This window comes from Pagrus major, chromosome 2 (assembly GCF_040436345.1).
Source record: "Pagrus major chromosome 2, Pma_NU_1.0".
In the NCBI taxonomy this organism is placed as follows: Eukaryota; Metazoa; Chordata; class Actinopteri; order Spariformes; family Sparidae; genus Pagrus; species Pagrus major.
The window spans coordinates 7,279,544-7,302,163 of NC_133216.1; the positions used below are offsets into that span (position 1 = coordinate 7,279,544).

Below are 22,620 nucleotides of genomic sequence, written 5' to 3' on the forward strand. Positions count from 1 at the left end.
CATGTAGTCTGCTGTTCTGTATGTCTACTGCTCTATAGTTATGGCTATATATGACTGAAGAGACCGACCAGAAAGAATGAAAGAAAATCAATGAAGCATCTTGAAAGTCATCTGTGCATGGAATGAAACAAATTAAAGGCGTAGAGTAAAAACGAATCTTTTATTGAAAGAACTTTTACAACTGATTTCTTACAAAAGTTGGCTATTCATACTCCATTGGTCATTGCTTTATCAAAGCTGCTATGGAATCATGTAAATCATTACATTAAATTATCGCAGATGATCTAAATTTAGGAAATGGGCATTCTTCATTTCAGCTAATCCAAACTACACAGATTAAACCAGAGATTCACAGCATTATTTTCGCAAAAATACTGGTTGAGAGCCTTTGCCACCTTTGGAGTTGCTTTATAAAGCTTAATTGTTTGTATTTGGCATACATCTGTTTAATCTTTTAATATTTTAGAAATCCCTTGAAATATTGATTGGATGATCTGCAGCCCTACTTCAGTGATGGGTCTGTTCACAGCTAAGAGCCAGATACCTAAAGTAAGCATGAAATGAAGCCAGTTTAAGTTGCATAAATCCTGGCTATTTAGAGGAGGGACAACTGTTAAGTCAGGGCCATATACAGTACTGTTAGGATGAGGGTATTAACTGACTCATTCAGCTTCTACTTACTGGAGAAATGCTGACTGAAAAAGGGATATTAGACCCAGAAACACAGGGTGAGGGGGTGGAAGAGGTTGCTCGTCCTAATTTAGAGTTTCAATTCCTGCGAGAAAAGCTGGAGTTGCGGATGCACCTGGGAGTCGAGCTCTCCTCGATAAACAAACATACATAAGACTTTCTTCTCTTCCCTCTTCTGAAGAGGCAAGCTGCAAGTCTGACTAGACTTAGTATCTACTCTGTGAGGGCAAAGCAAGGACCCGTAAAATCAGGAAGAACAGAGCGGCGCAGAAGCGACACCAGGACCACCTGCTGACCAAGATCCCCCGGGACAGAAGAGGGACTGGGACTCTAATCAGGATGAGCAACCTCCTCATGGCCTCTCTTGATCTGCTATCTGTTGGTAATTCTAGGATACATGCCTTAAAAAGCTAAATAATTGTTTAAGAGAAGCAGAAAGTAGACAAGGCTGAGGACTGTGGTTTATTTTACAGCTTTTACAAACTAAGTCCATAACGCTGCTCGTGTCTTCCTGTTGGGGAATGCACAAGGCCACAGTTAAAACCTTTTAACCTCATAAACTTATCATAACACTTTGATCTGCATGGTTGATTCATGAAAGTTTTCGACAAAGCATATTATTCATATTTGATCCAAATAGCAGTTTAAATTGTTCTGGGCCAAATCATTATTATACAATTGCTTCATTATTTTCTTAGGCAGCTCTTTTGGGATCCAGGTTATGTATTCTGTTAGGTCTAAATATTTTAACATCCAGAAATAACAGGTTACACTTTAGGATGCCACGCTGTCTTTTTGAACATGGATTATATAATGCTGCCATCTGCTGGGCAATGTAGACAGAGCAGGTTACCTCACTCTGGTGCCTGTATCCACTGAACATTTGGCTTCGGCTTCGGCTTAACGTCGTGTGTACTTGAGATTTCTTTTGATCATATAACTCTGTGTTGATCTGGAGCTCACTAGGTTGTCTACTATAGATCTACACAGCCCTGGTAAAAAAAAAGGGCACCAAAAAGTACAATATGTTAATTTTCATTTGTTCCATCAGTTAATGTTTAGCAAAGCCTGAACACTGAAATGCTCACTCAGGGTTCAAACTCCTTAAAGGAGATAATCTCCAGTGGCATTTCTACAGCATTAGAATACATAAGGTACATTGTGTAATATGAACTGATTACAGACCTCCATAGATATAGTGTACAAGTGCTTACTGTATGAAGTGCACTTTGCTAACAAAATCATTTCTAAAATATTTATGAAAAAAAAAATATTTGTAGTCATCGCCTTGACACTGAACCCCAAAGGAACAAAATCCATATAAAAATCTATATGAATGTTTTTTTCTTTTAATTTCCATATCAGTCTTGGGAGTTTCTAAAAAATGTGATTCATGTTCAATAAGAGTACGTTTTAATTGCAAGAGTGTAATCCACAATTATGCACAATTTATCTAAACACTAATCATTCAAAGAAAATTGCAGAGAGACTTTCTGCAGTTGTGTTATCTATAATTCATAAGAGGAAAATCAACAGATTTCATAAACAGATATCCAGCATATTGTTGACTATGTTGTCTAATTATTAATGTGGTATCAGACCTGAAAATCCTATAATAGCCTGGTGGTAATACACAGTGGTGCCATTTGAGGAAAGAAACACCTAGGGCAAGGTGTGATCTGTGGCACATGCATACGGAGTATTAAAATTGCAAATATAACTGAGGTCCTTGAGAAAACTCTAAGAAAAACACAGTTTTAATACTCCTTTTGGAAAAATATGCCTATTAGCTGAAAGAGTGATAACTCTGTTTCTCATCTTGCATAAATGTTTTTTTTCTGCCTTTTATTCCAATGAGGTCCCATGTGTGACGGCTGTGCAACATCCATAAAAAGTGGTTCATTTATCAGTTTATCAGCATGAGACCATATGCTCAGTCCATTTATGTGCTTGGTTGTAAGACAAAGAAAAGCTTTGACACTATTGAATGCATTTCCATTTTTAAGTAAGCACTTATTTTCAGGAGAAGTGATGTCAATGACAAGCCACAAGTCAAACAGCCATGTATATTTATTCTCGAGGTCTGAACACTACCTCCCTTCAATGCCAAAATATATCTGAAAGATGTCACAACAGCCTTTCTCATTTAAAAACTGGTAGAGCTGCCCAAGGTCCATGTGATTACCTCTGTTCCCATGGGGGTCAAACATAGCCTCTTCAAAGTCTGTGAATTTGCGCAGGGAGTCTATACTTTCAACAGTCCCGCTGTCCTCGCCCTGACGATCAAGGGGAATATCCTCTCTATGTCGAATCATGATCTTCTTCCATGTCAGAACCTTCACTCTGTGAAATGGGAAAAAGTTTGGAAAATAATAAACCTGGCACCTCAGCAAGCTTCTGGCTGTGACATCAGCTGCTAAAAATAACAACGCTCAAGATACCTGGACCAGAACTCCTCGCAGGCAGACTGAGGACCTTCCACACACACAATACCAGGCTTCCCAGGCATGCTAAATCCTGACAGGCCCAGCTCCTTGGACCACTCCAAGATGTTTTTCCTTTTCACCTTGTTGTAGATGTGGTGACTGTAAATCCACAGTCGGCTGAACACTTCCTGTGGCCGTGGAGTAGCAGACTCTTTCTTAGGAGTCAGTGTTGCTGATAAGCTCTTATTAATGAAGAGCTGCAGGTTGTCTTTCACCCAGTCCACAGCAGAGAGCACACACACTTCCCCCTGGCAGTTTTCCGTGAGGTATGCATTGAGCTCTGAGTGGAGCTGTGTCTGCTGGGCCCTGCTGAGACCAGCACACCTAAGGCACAAATAAAACATGCTGTAAGAAGGATTCAGAGATGATTCAAGGCCTTTGGATCTGGAAGTTTGAACCCTTGGGAACAAAAACTTCTAAAGGAAATCTTCAAGAGGCTTATTTGCACTGTGACATAGCATAAAATAACTGGAACAGATCTTTAGGAGGTTGATATGAATGACTACTCCTGATACAATGTTTTCTGAAAGCAAATTACAAGGTGTTTGTCCTTAACTGCTGCTAAAGTATTTTGCTTGATTATGTATACATAATATTTTAAATAATATATCCCTATCCACAATTGCTTCTATAAGTTTACTTAGCTTTATAATGAAAATGAGCTTTTAGCTGTGATTCCCACTACTCATCGACAGACATAGCAAATTGTATGCCAGTCGCATTCAACCATGCAGATTTCTTCACTTAAAGCAAGGTCATAACTGCAGAAAATATCCTCTTATTCTTGCCACAGTCACATAACTCGGTTTTTTTTCTGCGTAATTATTTTGTTGCTCATCTATGTAACCAATTAATTTTCATATTAGACCAAACCAGTTACACTGTTGTCCTTGGTTTCTTTTTGTGGCCCTTTGCAGTTCAGACTGCTGCTTCCTGCTGCAGGGTAGGTTGTCGCTTGTATTGCAAGCTGTCAAATTGCAGGACGTGATTTGACATGTCATTACAGGCTCCTGTTAACACATGACCTCCAAATGGAAAACTTTTGGAGAAGCCTGCACGTACAACACAGATGAGTTGCTACCATCTTTGAGTATACAAATCTTTATATACAGTCTCTACTGGTCATCCTAACATTGGGTCATGTGAACAAGTTGATGTTTTGCAAGGAGAGCTCCAACGATTAATCGATTAGTTGATCAAAAGAAAATTAGTTGGCAACTATTTTGATAATCAATTAATCTTTTAACTCCTTTTTAAAGCAAAAATGTCGAACATTTGCTGGTTCCAGCTTCTCCAATGTAAGGATTTGCTGCTTTTCTTTGGGTTTTGGACTGCTGGTTGGGAAAAAGAAGTCATCTGAAGATGTCACTTTCAGCTCTGGGAGATTGTGATGAGCATTTTTCACAGTTTTCTGACTAAACGATTATTTGATAAATGGTGAAAACAATCGATAGTTGCAGCCCACTTGCGATATTCTGTTTTCAACAATCTTCACAATTATGTGAAGAGATAATAGCAAGTAATTTAGTTAGTTAAGTTCTTGTCTCCTATCACCTTTACCACACATCAGAAGTGAACAATGGCTTACCGGACTGTTACTTCTGGTAACACACTGGGATATTCAGATGGATAAGCACAGGATAGAATGACATCTGTCTGAATGGAGCAATAAAATAAGAGAAGAAAAAAAAAACATTATGTTTATGGACACATTTAAATCACAATGACATACTATGACAGTCGGTTATTCGGGTACCATCTCCATGCTTGCAGTGTCCAGCTTCTGTTTGATGAGAAACTGAGGTCTGGAGGGTGGAGGGCTGTCTGCTGAGTCTGAGCACTCCACATACTCCCTGAGCTCAGCTAGTGCCAGCTGGTCTGTCATCTCCAGCTCCTCCTGGGTGGGAAACATGCTGGACAGCAGCTCCATTTCTGCAAGCTGAGACTCTGCCCACTCCAAGTAAGACATGCTGCTAAAGGCAAAAGATCTTCACTACTGTGTCACATAAAAAAAAATCTTGTTTTTAAACAGCTTTCTGTCTCCACATTCAATGATACTGTCGCTTTAACTTAACGTTATGCCACATGTCATTATTCACAACTCCGCTAACAAATGACATGTTTGTTTACCAGCAACTAAATTTAACTCGCTTTAAGTGTTGTCAAACGTGTAACAATAACTGAATATGATTAAATAAGGTATAAAGCCTATATAGAACAAGCAGGCTAATTCAACAACCGAGCGTCTGCAAAGGTAGCACCCAGCTAGTCATCGGGCGTTGTTTCCACTCGGACTCTTTCAAGCGACGCACACCGGAAACACACGTACTGATCAGCAGAAACAGCGACACCATCACATTTTGTTCCTCTGTTGTCTGCATGTGTCAGCTGGGGTTTTTCTGCCAAATCAGCGGAGTGATTTTTTTTAGGAGAATTTGAAACTTTGTGGGGCCATTTTTTTTCTTACATTACGTATTTTATGTAACGGCTGTAATTCGTAAACAAAGTGAACTATGTCCGGATTTGTGAAGTCATCCACTCAAAGTAAACGAAACTGAAAAACTGTGACGGGTTCAGGCTCCGTTGAATATAGTAAGTTGACTAGACCATGAGGATGGTCGTGAATTTAAACGTTACATTAGTTGTTGTTTGCTTCTAACACTGAATATACTGGTACTAAATTGTGTGAAGCAGAATTATAATCTCATGTAGCCATTAGCCAAAGCTAACGACACTTCAGAGCACTGCTGTCTGATTTTCATCCATCTCCTGTGCTGAACATTAGGTGAAAATGGGAAAGAAACGGGGGAAGGATAAGAGCTCCAGAGAGGATGATGACATTGACCTGACAGGTAAAGAATGTGTCATCATCTTCATGGCTGTGTGACAACCTGTGGAAGGCCTAGAGAGAGCTTCTCACTGTGTTTTACTTCCATCTTTTCTTCTTCATAGGTCCATCCTGCAGACACATTAAGAAGGGAACAGACCAAACTCTAATAAAGAAGCTCTCTGTGAATTCTGATTGGACGAGTTGCCAGGATTGTAAGCATGAAGAAAATAAAGGAAATACCAGCACTACCCTGCAACAGGAGTCTGAAGAGGAGCAAGAAACAGCACCTGTATGGATGTGCTTGAAATGCGGCCATAGAGTGAGTGTATTCAACCGATTGATCATTTAGATTTTAAAAGTATATGTATTAATTGACGTTATGCTAAATGACCAGATGTGTCTTTTTTCTACCAGGGATGTGGACGAACCTCTGAGAATCAGCATGCCATCAAACATTATGAGACTCCACGGTCAGATCCACATTGCCTGGTGATCAGTTTGGACAACTGGAGTGTGTGGTGAGTACGAGTATGTTGCTGTGCTGTGTTAATCTCACTGTGGTGTGTTAATAACTGTGTTTTAATTGTTCCTTTTTTCCATGTGTTGCCCAACCTTCAGGTGTTACTTATGTGATGATGAAGTCCAGTACTCGAGAACAGGACAATTGGCTCAGCTGGTGACCAACCTGAAAAAACAAACCTCTGCAGATCCCATAAAGAGGCCGCAGAAAAGTAGGTCCCGTTGGAGAGATTAGGATCACTGTGGGGTATTTTTTGTAAGGTTTGTTGGAATTACAAGTCCTTATAACCATGTTCTATTTGTCTGTTCAGGAGTGAAAGAGGAAGACGACTTGGTGGAAGTTGAGCAGAAGACAGAGCCCTCAAAAGCAGAGGAAAGGGAAGACAAGGAGAACAAGGAGAACAAGGAGAACAAAGAAAACAAGGACCGTCCAAAGAAAAATGTCAAGAAAGAGACGGTTGGGAAATCACAAAAAAACGGCACATCTGAAGACAATGGTGGCGTTTTAGTGAAGGGGCTGAGCAACTTAGGAAACACATGTTTCTTTAATGCAGTTATTCAGGTAAGATTGTGCTTTATAGGATTCTAGTGTAGCATTAAGATGACAGATTTCCTAAATCGTTGAGTAATTATTAATTGCTTTCATTGTCTTTTCCAGAATCTCTCCCAAACACAGCTCTTAAGACGAACTCTCAACAAAGTGACAGAAGAAGAAACAAGTCTTAACGTTCAACCTGTTGCCTCCTCAGAACTGGTGTGTTGCCATTATTTCTTAAGTATTTTCTTTTCGCAGTAAAAATGCTATGGTTTTTCCTACCAAAAATACACTGTTTAATTCTTAAAGACTTGCTTTTATTATGATTACAGGAGCCTATCAAAGTACAGTTGGACCAACCTGGATCCCTGACTTTGGCTATGTGTCAGCTACTGAATGAGATCCAGGAATCCAAGAAGGGTGTGGTAACACCGCGGGAGTTGTTCACACAAGTTTGTAAAAAGTGAGAGCAAGTAGTTCAAGTTCAACTGAGCCTTAAGATGTGCTTAAAATATACTCTCTACCATCTTTCATTGTCTCGTCTGCTTTTTGCAGGGCTGCCAGGTTCAAAGGATTTCAGCAGCAAGATAGTCAGGAGCTGCTGCGCTATCTTCTGGATGGGATGCGAGCTGAGGAGATCAAAGTATGTGTTCAGTTTTAATAAATGTCTGTATACACATTGGTGAAAGATTTACACTTGAAATGGACACTGTAGCTCTACAAGTGGCTATTGTTGCATGGCACAGTATTTTATTGACACCAGAGTATCCAGCTGATTCGCATTGAACTGTGTACTTGGATTCCTTGTTTCCGGCCCATTGGCACCAAGTCAGCCTCTAAATTTAATGCAAATCGAGGAACATGTTATGTGTGAAATGCAAAGAATTGTGGCGAAAGAGCTTTTCTTTAATGACCTCTGAGACTTTGCTTTCCCAGAAAGCTACTATGATAGATTTGCCAATTTTCACAGTGCAGAGGTTTTACACGAATGCAATCAGAGTGTGAAGAGGCTGAAATTATTGCGATTCTGTGAAAGGGTTGTGCATCTTATATCTGATATAAAATTATTATATTATATAAGATATCCTTCTTATGGTTCACAAAAGGTTATTTTTATCATCATTTCAAGATTGTGTTTGTCTCTACAGAGAGTAAGCTCAGGGATCACTGAGGCATTGAAAGAATCTAAAAAAGGCACAGATGGAGAGCAGCTGAAAACACTAGTCAAAGGTAAGGAATTTGGCTACATCTCGTAGTCATTGTCATGTGAGCAAGCAAAAACTGTGTTGGATCTTATTATAGTATACAATCTAGGTACACCTAGTAGTTAAATGTTGCCATCTGACAATGAAGTTCTGATTTCAGAGTATGAGAAAAATGGATTTCCGAAAAACTTTGTGGACCACGTTTTTGGTGGGGAAATGACCAGCACTATAATGTGTCAGCAGTGTAAAACGGTATGTATTGTTGACAAACATTGAAGACACCTGATGGTGTTGTGCTGATGTCAAGCTAAATGGCCTCTACTTTGCTTACAGGTGTCTGTAGTCACTGAGATGTTTTTGGATCTTTCCCTTCCTGTTGCTGACGAGGTAAAATCCCTGTTAGTGTTTTTTTAACATTGAGTTGGAACGTTAATTGTTCATGATTTATTTGTCTTACATGCATGTGCCCTCTTGTGACCACATCTTACAGGCATACAGAAAGAAGAACCAGAAAAAAGCAATTCAGACCACCTCTGAGTCGAGCCAGGGTGGCAGAAACAGCCCTGCTTTGACAAATGGAATTGATGACACTCCCACTGCGGCCGGCAGCAAGTACCAGCAGAAGAAGGCGAAGAAGCAGGCGAAGAAGCAGGCAAAGGTACCAAACTGAATTTATATAGTGGAATTTAATTACATTTTTATTTTACCATGAATTTATCTTTTGATGGATGGGTGTTTAATCACTGTACAGAATAAATGAAATAGTGTGCATTGTTTCCTTGTCTTGGCCTATAGCATCAAAAGAGGCAGCAGAAGTTTGAGGGCAGAGTCACTTTGGACAGTCTCACATCTCCGAGCCAGACAGAGAGCAAAGAGACAGATCCTACTGCAGATGCAAATGATGGGGAAAATGCTGACAATGACATGCACGAGGAAACTTCACTGAGTGAAGGAAATCCTGCACAAACCAGTGTGTCTGAACAGGAGCAGAAAAACCCAGACACGGTCCAGGATGAGAACGAAAAAGAAGAGGACGACGATTCAGTTGTTGACTGCGACTCATCAACTACGTCATCGGTCAGCAACCGTTTCACTGTCTTATCGGAGGAGCAACACTCAAAGGACAGCGTCATAGACGATGACAAAGCATCTGACATGGATCAGGAAGAAGAGGAAGACACACAGCTGGTGAGTGACATGGAGAAAGTCACCCTGGATGACGCCTTCATAGAAGACTCTGATGCTACAGAACAAGTCATGGAGAGTGAAGATGAGCCCCTGGAGGCTAAAGAGTACACTGTAGTAAATCAGGATCCAGAGCTGGCCTTCCACACGATGGCAACCAGGACAGCCCCTGAGAAACAAGAGTGTTCAGTGCAGTCATGCCTTTTCCAGTTCACAGAAGTGGAAACCCTTACGCAGAACAACAGCCTGCTTTGTGTCACATGTACTAAACGCCAGCCAAAAGACAAAGCTGGAGGTATGAGGAATATCTCCATAATCATATTTGACCTATTGTTGATATGCTTTTGTTCTTGATATTACAAATTACAAATGAAACATGTTTGTGGCTGTTGTTCAATACACTATCATCAATCCAGTAATTCTAACAGGGCAAGAAGCCAATAAATTTGCGTATCGTTGGTCTTTTCCCTCGTGATATGCTGTGTCTTTTTGTCCAAGCTTTTTCCCATTTGGGGCTCAATTAAATTCGACTTTTTGTGCTTTGTTTAGGATCCAAGAAGAATGTCTACACTGATGCCTTGAAGCAAATGCTGATCTCCTCTCCCCCACCAGTGCTTACACTTCATTTGAAGAGATTTCAACAGGTAGGACAGTTCAAGAGAATTTCAGCATTTTTATACTTTTGATCCAGTTGACAGTCAGCCAAGCTGCTTTTATTCACTCAGCTGTGAACCAGCTATTTAAAGAGCAAGACACGTTCTGTTTTTATCATTTTTTGTCTTTTGTAATGCACTGAAACATTTCCTTGTAAGTCATTTCAATGAGATCACTTTTGTTTTTTTTCCTCTAGAATGGATACAGCATTTGCAAGGTGAACAGACATGTCCAATTCCCCTTGATACTGGATCTAGCTCCCTTTTGTGGGGTTAAATGCAAGGTAAATATTGGACTTAACAGCTTTTATTAAATATCATAGGCTTACTTGTACATATGTCATTGTTATATTATAGTCTGAGCACTAACAAGAAGTTGTTTCCAAACAGGACGAGGCAGGAGATACTCAGATTTTGTACAGTTTGTACGGTATCGTGGAGCACAGCGGAACAATGAGGTCGGGTCATTACACAGCCTATGTGAAAGTACGACATGAGGGCCCTAAACCCTCATCCAATGGAATTGCAGCACAAGGTAGGTGTACCCAGGCATGGCAATCATTTAAAAAAAAATAACTTGGTCCTAATATTTGAAGTATCTCCAGTAACTCGTCGTTGTCTCTCAGGAGATGCAGAGCCACCCAGAGGATCCTGGTTCCATATCAGTGACACAAGCGTTCAGCCCGTCAGCGAGAGTAAAGTCCAGGGTTGCCAAGCCTACCTCCTCTTCTATGAAAGAATCCTCTAATCAAACCAGGACTCACTACTCAGGAAACCCGAACAAACCAACCTGCTGCTGCTTTGGCTCCACAGTATATATGGGATCTCAAAGAGGCTTGGCTCGTTTTGACAGTGACTCAAACTGGCCTGTGATGATATGATAATGACAATGATATGATTATACAGAAGAGACTTTTAACAGTGTCGACATTTTCATTACAGTGGTGTCACACAGTGTTTCAAGTATTTAACAGAACGGCTGTGTTTTGAATAGTGCGAAGACACTGAACAGATTGTGGTATTCAATTTGTACACATGACAAAAATCAATTTCAAGACAAATCTAAGTTGGGGAAATTAAATTTGTAAAAGAAATATTTATATGTTTATTTTTTATCATGTCATGTAATGAAATGCTTCAGAATGGGAAAAAAAAAGTTTCTCCTGTCTTCTTGTGTGCTGGATTTCTCTTTCACTGAGCATGCGCAGTAAGTGCTAACACAGCTTCTGGTCCAAATTGTCACATGACGAGGGGAAAGTCTGGCTCCGGATGGCCAGAAACGTCTTCTCTCTACCCCAAATTTACCCATGGCAGAGTTATCAAGCTGACATGGCAGGTCAGTGAACATTTGGCCGTTTAAAATGAATATAAAAACAGTAAAGTCATTGTTTCTGAAGGTTGGGAGTTTTAAGGCAAAAACAGGAAGAAATGGTCGCTCGGTGTGTTGTAATAGCTAGCGGTCTGGCCTAGCTTAAAGCCTTTCCGTTTTTATATTACTGACCATAACATTAACATGTTGATTAAAATGTTGTCATTAGTGTCGTAATGTCCTTGTCCTTGTTATTTTCGATGTGTACTGTGTTATTTTCGCCAGGCCCAGCTGGGTGACGTTAACTTGGCTAATCATGAATCAGCATTTTAAACTTGCTGTCCAAGTTAAAGAGTAAAAAAAAAAATCAACTTACTAGCCAAGTCTGTCCTCGCTGCAGATACATTAGTACGCCACTGTTCATAACTGTTAGCTGTCAAGCTAATCCTTTAGCGTAGTCAACAATGATGACACAAGTTAGCAACACCATCGGTATTTCTCTTTTGCTAAAGTTAGAAGCAGTGGATGTTGTCCCCCAAAGTGGAGACCCCACGAGAAATGACCTGTAATAATAACCAGTTATTGTAATCTTATAATGTATTTAAATGATTAGATTGTGTTGTACGCGTTTAGCTTAACTCTTACGTTGTCATTAATTGCCTGTTAAGTGAAAAGGTACACTCAAGTTTCTTGCGTAAGGACAGGTCATTTGACTGTCCGGTGACCTGATCCGCAGCCCAGTACAATAGTTGAGGTGAAAAGACACTTGCAGTGGTTTTATAAAATCATGAAACTCCCTTTTTATGTTTTGAGTATTTCAGTAAGGCCAAGAAGAATCATCTGGGGTGACATATTTGAGATGTTCATTTGGAGTAACAGTATTAAAAAGTGCTTGGTTTCATCCTACCAACAATCTAAAACCTGAAGATATCTAGTTTACTGTCATAGAGTAAAGATAACCAGAGAGTACTCACATTTGAGAGGCAGGTACCCATGAATGTTTGCCATGCTTGCTTTAAAAAAATACATATTTTTCCAATGAATTATCAAGCTTGTTACCAGTTAGTTTTCTGTCAATTGACTAATCAAGGTGGTCTATTCTGACAAACTGCATTGTGATCGTGAAGGTTTCTTTGATTTCTCCCTCTGTCTCTCAGGCTGAGCTTGTAATAACCATGTCTCACCACGCTCCTCGCTCGTCAGTGTTCACCTTTCAGTCTGCAGTGCACAGTGCTCACGTTCTCCAGTGTCTAAATGAGCAGAGGCAGCAAGACATCCTGTGTGATGTGACGGTGGTGGTGGGAAACAGGAGTTTTCGGGCACATTGCTCTGTCTTGGCTTCCTGCAGCGATTACTTTCACAGCCGGGTTACCAGTGTCACCTCACGAAATCCCATAATCACCCTGTCTGATGAGGTCAGTGTCCTGCTGTTCAACTGAAGGGGTTGGGAAGAAAAACCGACACTGCATGTTATTTGATTTGTGCATTAATGTATTGTTAGTTACAACTATCTCTCCAATAAAATAGTTACAATAAATAAATAGTTACCAGTGTATGCCCATGTTGAATTCAGTTGCTCTATTTTAAATATATGAGTGCTCAAAGTTGGAAATATGGCACCTATGAACTTGAGCACCGTTATCAGGATAGCAATACATTTCGACTCAGAAGTCCATAATAAGCACAATTTTAATAATGCACTTTGGGCTTCCTAAACCAAAGAAACTCTTGCACTTACACTCAGAAAGCTGCAGTATCTGCAGCTGCAGAGTGAATGTGCAAGACCAGCCACCAAAGTTTTTGAACAAGACTAAATTCACTATCATTTTTATTATTCATGACATGGACTAGAAAGCCTTCTTTAAGATTTGGCATGGAAAACACAGACATTGACATCTTTATTTTTTACCAGCAGTTTTTAGCTTGCTGTGCATTTGTACATCACAAGGTCTGTGACAATAATGCGTGTGTCAGCCCTGCAGAGTGAAGCATTATGCTCTTTGGAGCTTTGTTCATTTTAGATGAAAGTGTTAGTACACACTGAGCTTTATATTTTAGTATGTCATTACTGTCATATATTTCAATAGCAGTTTTATGAAACTTTAAATCATAGATTTTAGGACATGTATGAAACAGTCCGGTAGATCTGACTTAGTTCCTTTATTAGCTGGTCACCTTTCTATTATGGTCATGTTGTATTGATTTATAATGGTGTGATTTTTGTTGTACCATAACAATTTGCTATATTTCTTTTCTCAACAGGTGACCGTTGAGGGTTTTGAACCTTTGCTTCAATTTGCCTACACATCAAAGCTGCCCTTCACCAAAGAAAACATTCATGCCATTCACAGCAGTGCTGAGTTTTTGGGATTTCATAACTTGGAGTCAGCTTGCTTTGATTTCCTCATCCCAAAGTTTTCTGAAGGCAAAAGAACCTCACAGGAGGTCAGGCGTAGAGCCTGTTGTCGGAGCCGGGATGCCAGTGCCAGCTTTGGCTCCAGTGTAGAGAGCAGCCAACCACAATCATTTGAGTCACACAGCTCAGTGCGTTCAAGAGGTGATGAACAAAGAGACTTCCCATCACAGTGTCCTCAGACCTCACAGGGTCAGACAGACAGCGCGGAAGAACACTTCTGTTTGGAGAACTGCGGCCCACAAATGGCCCCCTTATCTCTGGAGTTATCCGCAAATGGTGTGTGTCCCATGTTGTCTTTGTCATGCCCAGACTCCGACAAAGCAGATCATCCCTCACAGTTCTGCGAAAGAGACATTTTAGAGATGGGAGATGTGTGTAATCAGAGTGAGTTGAGTTTGGCAGACTGTGGCTTACCCTGTGAGCTGTCAACCCCAGGGGATGTGAATCCGCCAGAACTCATTGATCCAGCCAGCAGCGATGTTAAACAGACTGTAGAGACACTTGGTGCTGAAACCAACTGTAACCCCCGTTCATGTCCACTCAACACATCAGGGGCCGGAGACTGCAGTGAGTTATTAGATCAGACTGAGGTTGGCCTTGAACGAAGGATGGCAGGTGATCTCTCAGACCCTACACTAACTGCTCTGAGCCACGAAGAGGGATTTGGGGAGAGAAGCAGCGTGGAGAGAGAGGTGGCTGAACATCTGGCAAAGGGATTTTGGTCTGATCTATGCCCAACTCAGGCTCAACCCCTCCCCCTGGATCCCATGGACCAAAACAATCTGGCAAAAGCATCAGACTTTCATTGGCTGAAGCAGCTGGACCTGAGCTCCAGTGTAGGAGACTGTCCCTTCCTCAAGGACCTTGAAGTAGGTGATGACCCGGCACCACGCACTGACAGCCTGTCCCAGTCAGAGAAGAGCCCCTACATGTCTTCCTCACTCAACTCTGGGGACGACTCAGATCTGGATACAGATGGAGATACTGAGGCCAACAACAAAAGGGCTGCAGAGGTAATTGTAATTCACAGCTGATGTTTGGTTATTGACAGTTTAAAATGTTAGGTAAAATAAATCTAACTCCTCAACTGTATATTCTACAGATTCAGCTCCCATTCCCAGTGGACCAGATCTCAGCGCTGAGTCGGAGTGCCTTCCAGCAGCTCCTGAGACACCATCATCTGACCCAAGATCAGCTGGAGTTTGTCCACGACGTCCGCCGAAGAAGTAAAAACCGTGACGCTGCACAGCGCTGCCGAAAGAGAAAACTAGACAGCATACAGCAACTAGAATGTGAAATCAAAAAATTAGTAAGTTGTCTTTACTATCTGGTATTCTCAACATGCTGTCAAAACATGATAAGATTGAATTTAATGTCCTTCCTGAGCTATAAGTGCATATTGACCTTGACTGCCATCTAGTGGTGACTAATATGCACTGCAGCAAAGTGGATAAGTACTTTTTTCTCCTGAACAAGTTCTCAGCACAGCCCTCACCCCTCCCTTCACCTCTTGTCCATTTGACATAAGAAAACAAAAGTGTTTTTGTACCATTATGCTAGGTATATGACATGAAGCTGACAATACTACTGTGCTGTGCTCTTTAACAGAGAAAAAACTGAGGACTAATGACTAAATATTTGCAGAGCTTGACTGAGTGACCTTGTAACCCTTTCTACAGTAAAGTTTTTGTCAAAAAAAAGGCATATACCCTGAAAAAGAGTCGTGTACGTAAATCAGCTTTACTGTCTCTCTCTGAACAGAAAACCGAGAAAGAACGGCTGCTGCAGGAGCAAACTGAGCTGGAGCAAAACCTGGAGGAGACACGGCAGAGTCTGGGCGGGTTATGTAAGAGTGTCAACATCGAGTCTGGCTCGGATCAGGACCACCTGCAACTTCTTGCCAAGCTCTCCTCACCAGACTTGTCCTTCTCCTCTGCTAGCCTTGTGGGTAAAGATGAGGAGTCCCAGATTTCTATTGAAATGGTAAGTTCTTCTTCAGAGTGTGACCCAAGCAAGTCACATACAGGCTCGGTTCAAACTGCTATGCCAGAGGCCGGCACACAGACAGAGGAGGCTGGTTCTCCGCAGAGCTGTCCTGATTCTGCATCTCTGCTCAACACCTGTCTGGACATGAACAATGTACTGTAATCCCCTTTTGGGATAAATATGCTTTCCTGTGTATTTCACTGAATGACTTTCTGCCTGATATCGGTATTTTAAAGTGACATAGACATATGTCAGATTTCCTTCGCTGTATTTCTAATATGCATTTCACTGTAGTAAACACAGAATCCAGTATTAATCATTTTAAAGGTGCAGACAATGTTCAGGTAATTCTCAAAATGTTTCCATTTGTAAATTATGAGGATGCTTCTTAAAATTGAGTTTGTTTTTCTCAGGGAAACTCATAACCCAAATGGCCAAAATAATTCGCACTGCACAACCACCCCACAATAAGATGTTTCTTTCATTTTAGGCTTATTTGTCTATCATTTTATTCTTCACACATACTGTATTATTCCATTATGCTGTTTCTTTGATTAAATATGCACAGCACTAACAGAACTTTTAACTTTAACAGTAGATTATGAGGTATTGTTACAGCTAACACAAATTCTCAACAGCATAACTTGAATGCCAGTGGATAGTTGGAATGAATATTTGAGACAGACTGGAATGGTTCCAGTGTGTCTGAAAGTGTTACAGGGGAACATAAGAAATGATGTTATTTGCTGCAAAACGTGCCTTATGCAGTAGTCTAGTATGAATAGAGACAGATAAAGGCAATCTTTGTATATTCTTGTCTCATGCACTGTTGCACATTAACCCCGAGCCCATTTTGATGGCATTCTCTCTTACGTTTAGGTCTGTCTTCATGTTGAGTATTTTTTTATTAAATGCTTTCATCGATTACAGATTTAAATAAACAACATTTTGTTACCAATTCAGTGTTTTATTTCAACTAGCAAGAAGTAGGAATATCTCCCCCCATTGATAAACAGTACCAAAGTTTGGCCAGTAGATGGAAGCACAACTCTATTTACCTCACAAGCTATGCTGACCCTTAATTGACCATCAAGAACTCCATAATATAGTATTCGTTTTTCCTTGGACATCAAGACTTAAAGTTGCAGAACGTTTGTAAACTTTGAGCCATAAACTCCAGTAAAGACAAACTTGAAACAGCATGGAGTGTTACTGATGTCAGAGTGTTGTCCACATTGATTGACACAATACAACTAAAATGATATTTAGAAAGAAAGTAGGTATCGAGTTCTTAAATGAGGAAGAGGAAGCATGTATTGAGACAAAATCCATTCATTTCCAACTGATAGTACAAGTATTTGCTATTACTACTGTTGATATCTAACTGTTGAACCTGAACGGCTGTCTATGGATTTAAATCTGTTTAAGATTGGAATTAATGAGGGTTGAAGTTAAAGGCAGAGTCAGATGAGGCTGATAAATGACCTCAGCTATGTAAAGAGTGAAGGTACCCAGAGGCTCTGCAGACAGGAAATTAGAAAAAGTAAGGTGTAGGCCTATGTGTTAGCCATCCATGTAACCCTGCTGTGCGAAGTCTATTATAACATTCTGTGTGCTGTAGATGTAGGAAAGAGGCTCTCTGAGTGAAATCACATACGTCATGTTCCAGACTTGTTAATCAGTGAAGTATAAAATACAAAGTTTAATGCTTTGCATTTCGTAAATTGTAAATCATTGTATTTGTCATTTAAACAAACTTAACTGTGCAGCCTCACATGCTGCTTTCACTTTTTGTAAAAGCGTAATGTCATTGAACGCACTTATTTTATTCACAAAGGTACACAATGATGTTTCGTAGGATGCAGATTGGGCACAAGGAAGAAGCCATTCAGTCAACATTAAGCCAGTTCTACACATATAAAAAAGAAAAGTAAAGTACGGTACCTGAGCTTTTGTATTGCCCAAAAATAAACAGAAGCTATAAAACATAATGTAATTGCAGTTGTAACATTCATTGCCTTTATTTTGACTAACTGCAGCAGATATTCCTCACTTGAAAAATGAGATATTGCAGATACTTTTGATACCGACAGGTGGGGCAGGTTACACTGGCTGGTTGTCATTCATAGGAAAATGTAACACAAAGAACTCTAAAATAAATCACAGATACAAGAAACAAGCTACTGATGCTCCCATCTGACAAAAAAACACTGCTTTAGCTACTAACATGGCACCTGTTAGACTGCTCTCCAAAGACCTTTTAATGACAACTGTTGTGAAACAATCTGTGTCATCCTCATCAGCTTTAAAAAGTAGTCATTCTGTTTGGTGTTTCCTAATATCCTTTTGACCCTAGCTCTTGCATCAGTGCAACCTAGTTCTTATACGGACTTTGCATTGTAGCATATTGGTGCACGTCATCGCAGGTCAAAGCATAAGACACACCAAGTTAATTACAAACAAGACAAACAAAAATAGCTTTTGTACACAGTCAGTTAAATTTCGTCTATAATGGATAGCACCGAAACTTAATACAATCTATGGGCTTTGATCATCCGTTCTTGGGCTGTGACAGCAAACTAAGATAAAGATTTGTTAGGGTTCACAGAGCCATAATGTGAACTGCCACTGGTCTGAGTACTCCAACTTATTTCAGAGCGGTGAGGATCTTGTGTTGCACTTGGTCAAACAAAATTTTGAAAAATGAAGATGCTATTTTGACAATGGTGTTGTTTGTCTTCTGATACGAATTCTTACATCTCTCAGTCAGGGAGACTGGCCTTATTGTCTTGTGTTCTTTCAAATGGCTACTGCATCACTTGGGGACAATGAAAGAAAAAGCAATCTCATTGTGTTGCCCTGAGAGCAATCCTCAAGGTTAAAGGGCTAATAACATCAGAAACCCTGAAGCGACTATTAAAAGTCATACCTATCTTTGAGAAGTGAACTAACGCTGTCATTGTTAGTTCACAGTGACACACAAAGCTGCGACTCTAAACTCAACAAGTGGTGTTGCATCTAAAAGTCAAAAGGATTAGATGATAATGCCACAGAGATAAGATATCATCTCCCTGTGCTGCCATGACACATATGTAGAAAAATCCTCAAATTTGTGTTTGTCAAAGCTGGCATCACCTTCAAATACCAAAGCATTATATGAATTGGACCCATTTCTAAAGTTCCTTCTCAAAAATTAGGATTCTTCCCGAGTCTTTTATGCACACTTTGGATTTTGGAGCATTGTAGCGCAAAAACTAAGATTATCCTCTTTTGCTAGCTACACAGGAAGAGAAACTTGATTTGAGAAGGAAGCAGCTGTGCAGCATGGCAAGGTCAGAGGCCCATAATCCGCGGCCTCATTCATGCGAGATTAAAAACCTGCTCTGAGTTCTGATTAAGAACGCAGGGTTAGAAGATTAAAGACCAGCAAACAAAATGAAAGCAGTTTAAGCCCAATCCTGGAATTCATCAGAATACCAAAACCTTAAACTGTCATTACAACGTGAGATTAATGCAAAGCCCCCTTGAACTCTGTCTCTGTCTTGATATATCTTCTGTGTCAGAGCCTATATTTTATTTTTTACCAAAAATCTGAATGATCTCTCACTTTGTCATGTGTCATTTCACTCTGTCTCCCCTTCTCTGGTTTTTTTCTCTCATTAAAATATATATTTTTTAAATCAGAATGAAACAATGGCAGTATGAATTGTCAATAAAATAACAATTATTTATTTTTTTCCTGTTTTCTTTTGTAACATAACACATGGTTTTATTTTTTTAAAGGTTAATGTCCCTGTTACCTCCTTTTTCACATTGATTCCAGTCATTATCCCCTGACAGACAGACTCCACAGTACTTAGGTAGCAAGGATTAAGAAACAGGAGGCAAGGGGGAAAACAAGGATTAGAAATTAAAACATCTGGCAGAGAATATATATGCTAATAAAATTGACGAACACTATGAGTGGACTAGCTGAGTGGACTTTTCCTGCAGACTAACACTATTCTTCAAGCGCCACAGATACAAATGTTATCTAGTAGGTCAAGCAGCAACGGTTACAAGATTGTGGTTCCTTAAAATAACTTTTCAATATCCACTTTCAATTTGAGACAAACACAAGTTGTCCAGAGAAGCACACAATCCAATTGTCGGAACATCAGTCTAATATAAACCAAAATCCTTGATAGGATCATTTTGGTCTTCACCTCAGTAAACGGCAGACGATAGACTGATATGTGAATTAGCTTTCAAATTCTGTCTTGTTTCCTGCATAACATCATAACTTACATTAATAAGAACAGTGGCACTGCAGTGACTTCTGTCATGGACCCCTGAATGCGCAACTAAGGAAAGGACATCTATATAGTTTGGGGCTTTCTTTAGCAGGGGTCAAAATCCTAGAGAAAGACAAACATAGACACAATACTTGTGTAATCAATCCCAGCATAAGGTCCATGACCTTCTTGCAACACAACATAATCATCTTATAAGCTGTTGAGCTACTGTATCCTAACTGATTACACGCTGCAGTCACTATGAACTTAATTTTGGGGGTAGTGCTGAGAAGGGGGCTGTATCCCATTGACAGGATTATATAAATGAGGACCATAATACTGTAATCTCCCAGAGAAATGAGAGAAGCCAGGGGACATGACGACCCCAGCTAGCTAGCACCCTGGTCTACAACCGTCAGATTGACAAACAGCTGGTTGTACAGTGACAGATTACATTCACACTTGTTTTCTTGTCCTATTAGTCCTCACTGTGTTTCATTTGTAACGCTAGAAGCAGTGAAGTGCTTTTCAGAACAAGATCTGTCGAAGAAGTCATACAGTATCAGAGAACGACTACTTAACCAGTCATGGGGAAATGTCAGAATTTATCAGTGTCAACAGCCAACTGGAAAAGCAAGAATGATGTTTGCAATCCTGCCAAGTACATTGGTTTTTAATTAACTCTGCTGTTGTGAGAGTCAGATTCAGCAAAGTCATTTTTTTGCAGCTTAGCAGTGCAGTAAAAATCCCCAAAGTTTGAAGAAAGTCATCATCCTTCGAACAAAGTCACATTCTGTAGGTTAATCGTGCATTTGATGTGAGCTGGTGTTGAGAGAGCAGAATAGAAAGAATTTTCCAAATATTTGTTTATATTGTAACTGGCAGCTGGACAGCAAGAATATCCCTCGAAGTTGCTGATTTGGTTTAGTGCACAACCAACTAGATTAGTAACAAAATGTTGTCATCATCAAATGTAGTCAAAAGATGACCAGTTAACTTTCAATTCAGTTGAAGCACTTGTGCTGGTGGTTCAAAGTGCTGCACTAGGAACAATTTAAAACATTTTTAACAAGGATACAGGATTTATTTTTTATTAATAACTCTATATTAATGAATAGAATAACATTAAAATCAAATTAATTAAAATATCAATACCCTTGATAGGTAAAGTGTGTTTCTTTTAGTAAGTGTTTTGTATGGCAAAGAAACACACTTTGTAATCCTGCACTGCCTTCAGAATGTGTCTCTTCATTGTTCTGTGACACTTAAAAAAAAAAACCCAGGTCCCAGGAATCAGTTGTAAAAGGGAGAGATGTTGGATAAAATTGTAGAAGCAAAGTGTTGTTTCAAAGAGGAAAAACACTCAACGGTTGTCGGGTCAAAATCATTAGACTTAAATACTTCTTCACTTCACAACTCCACAGCAGAGGAGAGGTTGATTGTAGTCTTCTGTCATCTTCATCCTGATTTTTCCTGTATTTACACTTCAATAGTACAAATCTGCACCAGTTGAGTCCCGATTTCGTGTCAAAATGTCTTGTATGTGTCTGCGTTTGTTGTTCGTGGTCAATCGCACTCAGTTAAATGGTCAAATTCTAACTTTTTAAACATTTTAAGTGACTACGAGGAACTTTCAGTTTTTGTTGACTGTAGCGGGCCCATTTGACAAAAGCGGTATGAGACAGCGCCGCAGGATGGATTGCGATGAGGTAATGTACTTATATGTGATTTTATATGTGATATATGTGATCGGACCCGAGCACAGCATTAATAATAACTATATTAAAATAGAAGTCTTTTCTCTGATGGTCTTGTTTGCTGTTACAGATCATTTATAATCATCAGAGGAATCCCGAGACTTTTTCATAAACACTTAAAAGTTCCTCATAGTCACTTTAAATCTTACACTCAATTGTAGCCAGGAACACTTTTACCCTAACTTATGAATATTAAAATCTGTTCTCCAGTAATACAAATGAGCTAATTAAGACTGCAATGTTATTATGTGCATACTGGTGATGTTTTGCTAACAACAAATAACACTAACATTGGATTCTCATTCATCTTTTGGGCTTTCACATCCAAATTAGTATTATTTTGAAGCTATAATGCAAAAAAATATCAAAAATCACCTTTTCCATGTGCTAATTGACTCAGTGTAGGTAACACACTTCTTTCAAAAACATAGTAATTACAAATTGAGGTAATTATTGTTGTTTACAAATCCCACTCAGCTGTCCATAGTCATCGGCAGAATTATTTCAAACCTTAAATTCTGTCACATCATCTTTAATGTGACACAAATCCTATAATACAGAGACAAAACAAGCAAGGCTCAGTATTACTTGTCAGATTTTGGGGGGAGAAGAATTTCATTACGTCTGCAGGATTTTCTAATCTGTGAGACAGGGCCTGTACACTTTTGAACCAGGAGAGTTTAATATGTTTTTGTAATCCACTACCTAATGAGGATGTTATTTACAAGCCTAAGCCTGAGTGAAGTGAATATGGGCCTGATCAGGGCAGGCGTAG

At 39.8% G+C, this 22,620-nt stretch overlaps 3 protein-coding genes across 3 annotated transcripts; 2 read left to right on the forward strand and 1 right to left on the reverse strand.

Moving 5' to 3' along the window:
- Positions 1–2,742: 2,742 nt before the first annotated feature.
- Positions 2,743–5,465, reverse strand: rwdd2b (RWD domain containing 2B). The gene is made up of 5 exons (XM_073482113.1): positions 5,416–5,465; positions 4,933–5,146; positions 4,765–4,832; positions 3,132–3,500; positions 2,743–3,033 (listed from the first exon to the last, which is right to left on the reverse strand). Exons 2-5 carry the CDS (start codon positions 5,143–5,145, stop codon positions 2,781–2,783), a joined length of 903 nt encoding a protein of 300 aa, XP_073338214.1. The 5' UTR covers position 5,146; positions 5,416–5,465; the 3' UTR covers positions 2,743–2,780.
- A 34-nt stretch (positions 5,466–5,499) lies between these two features.
- usp16 (ubiquitin specific peptidase 16) lies at positions 5,500–11,271 on the forward strand. Its single transcript, XM_073482089.1, has 18 exons — positions 5,500–5,768; positions 5,962–6,028; positions 6,129–6,325; positions 6,421–6,524; positions 6,625–6,737; positions 6,837–7,087; positions 7,184–7,279; positions 7,393–7,523; positions 7,616–7,703; positions 8,209–8,290; positions 8,426–8,517; positions 8,599–8,652; positions 8,756–8,923; positions 9,061–9,745; positions 10,000–10,094; positions 10,301–10,387; positions 10,494–10,638; positions 10,730–11,271. Exons 2-18 carry the CDS (start codon positions 5,968–5,970, stop codon positions 10,849–10,851), a joined length of 2,571 nt encoding a protein of 856 aa, XP_073338190.1. The 5' UTR covers positions 5,500–5,768; positions 5,962–5,967; the 3' UTR covers positions 10,852–11,271.
- Positions 11,272–11,329: 58 nt separating this feature from the next.
- Positions 11,330–16,772, forward strand: LOC141009461 (transcription regulator protein BACH1-like). The gene is made up of 5 exons (XM_073482101.1): positions 11,330–11,439; positions 12,570–12,827; positions 13,675–14,841; positions 14,931–15,137; positions 15,590–16,772. The coding sequence occupies exons 1-5, from the start codon at positions 11,347–11,349 to the stop codon at positions 15,974–15,976; spliced, it is 2,112 nt and encodes a 703-aa protein (XP_073338202.1). The 5' UTR covers positions 11,330–11,346; the 3' UTR covers positions 15,977–16,772.
- The last annotated feature ends 5,848 nt before the right edge of the window (positions 16,773–22,620 follow it).

Excerpts from the sequence above, each read along its gene's own strand:
- rwdd2b (XM_073482113.1), bottom strand. The coding sequence starts at position 5,145 with ATGTCTTACTTGGAGTGGGCAGAGTCTCAGCTTGCAGAAATGGAGCTG. Across the intron at positions 3,501-4,764 it reads TTACCAGAAGTAACAGTCCG|GTGTGCTGGTCTCAGCAGGG; the intron begins GTAAGCCATTGT and ends TTTGTGCCTTAG. Across the intron at positions 3,034-3,131 it reads TGCGAGGAGTTCTGGTCCAG|AGTGAAGGTTCTGACATGGA; the intron begins GTATCTTGAGCG and ends CCCATTTCACAG.
- usp16 (XM_073482089.1), top strand. The coding sequence starts at position 5,968 with ATGGGAAAGAAACGGGGGAAGGATAAGAGCTCCAGAGAGGATGATGAC. Across the intron at positions 6,326-6,420 it reads GCTTGAAATGCGGCCATAGA|GGATGTGGACGAACCTCTGA; the intron begins GTGAGTGTATTC and ends TTTTTCTACCAG. Across the intron at positions 7,088-7,183 it reads TCTTTAATGCAGTTATTCAG|AATCTCTCCCAAACACAGCT; the intron begins GTAAGATTGTGC and ends TGTCTTTTCCAG.
- LOC141009461 (XM_073482101.1), top strand. The coding sequence starts at position 11,347 with ATGACGAGGGGAAAGTCTGGCTCCGGATGGCCAGAAACGTCTTCTCTC. Across the intron at positions 12,828-13,674 it reads TAATCACCCTGTCTGATGAG|GTGACCGTTGAGGGTTTTGA; the intron begins GTCAGTGTCCTG and ends TTTTCTCAACAG. Across the intron at positions 15,138-15,589 it reads AATGTGAAATCAAAAAATTA|AAAACCGAGAAAGAACGGCT; the intron begins GTAAGTTGTCTT and ends CTCTCTGAACAG.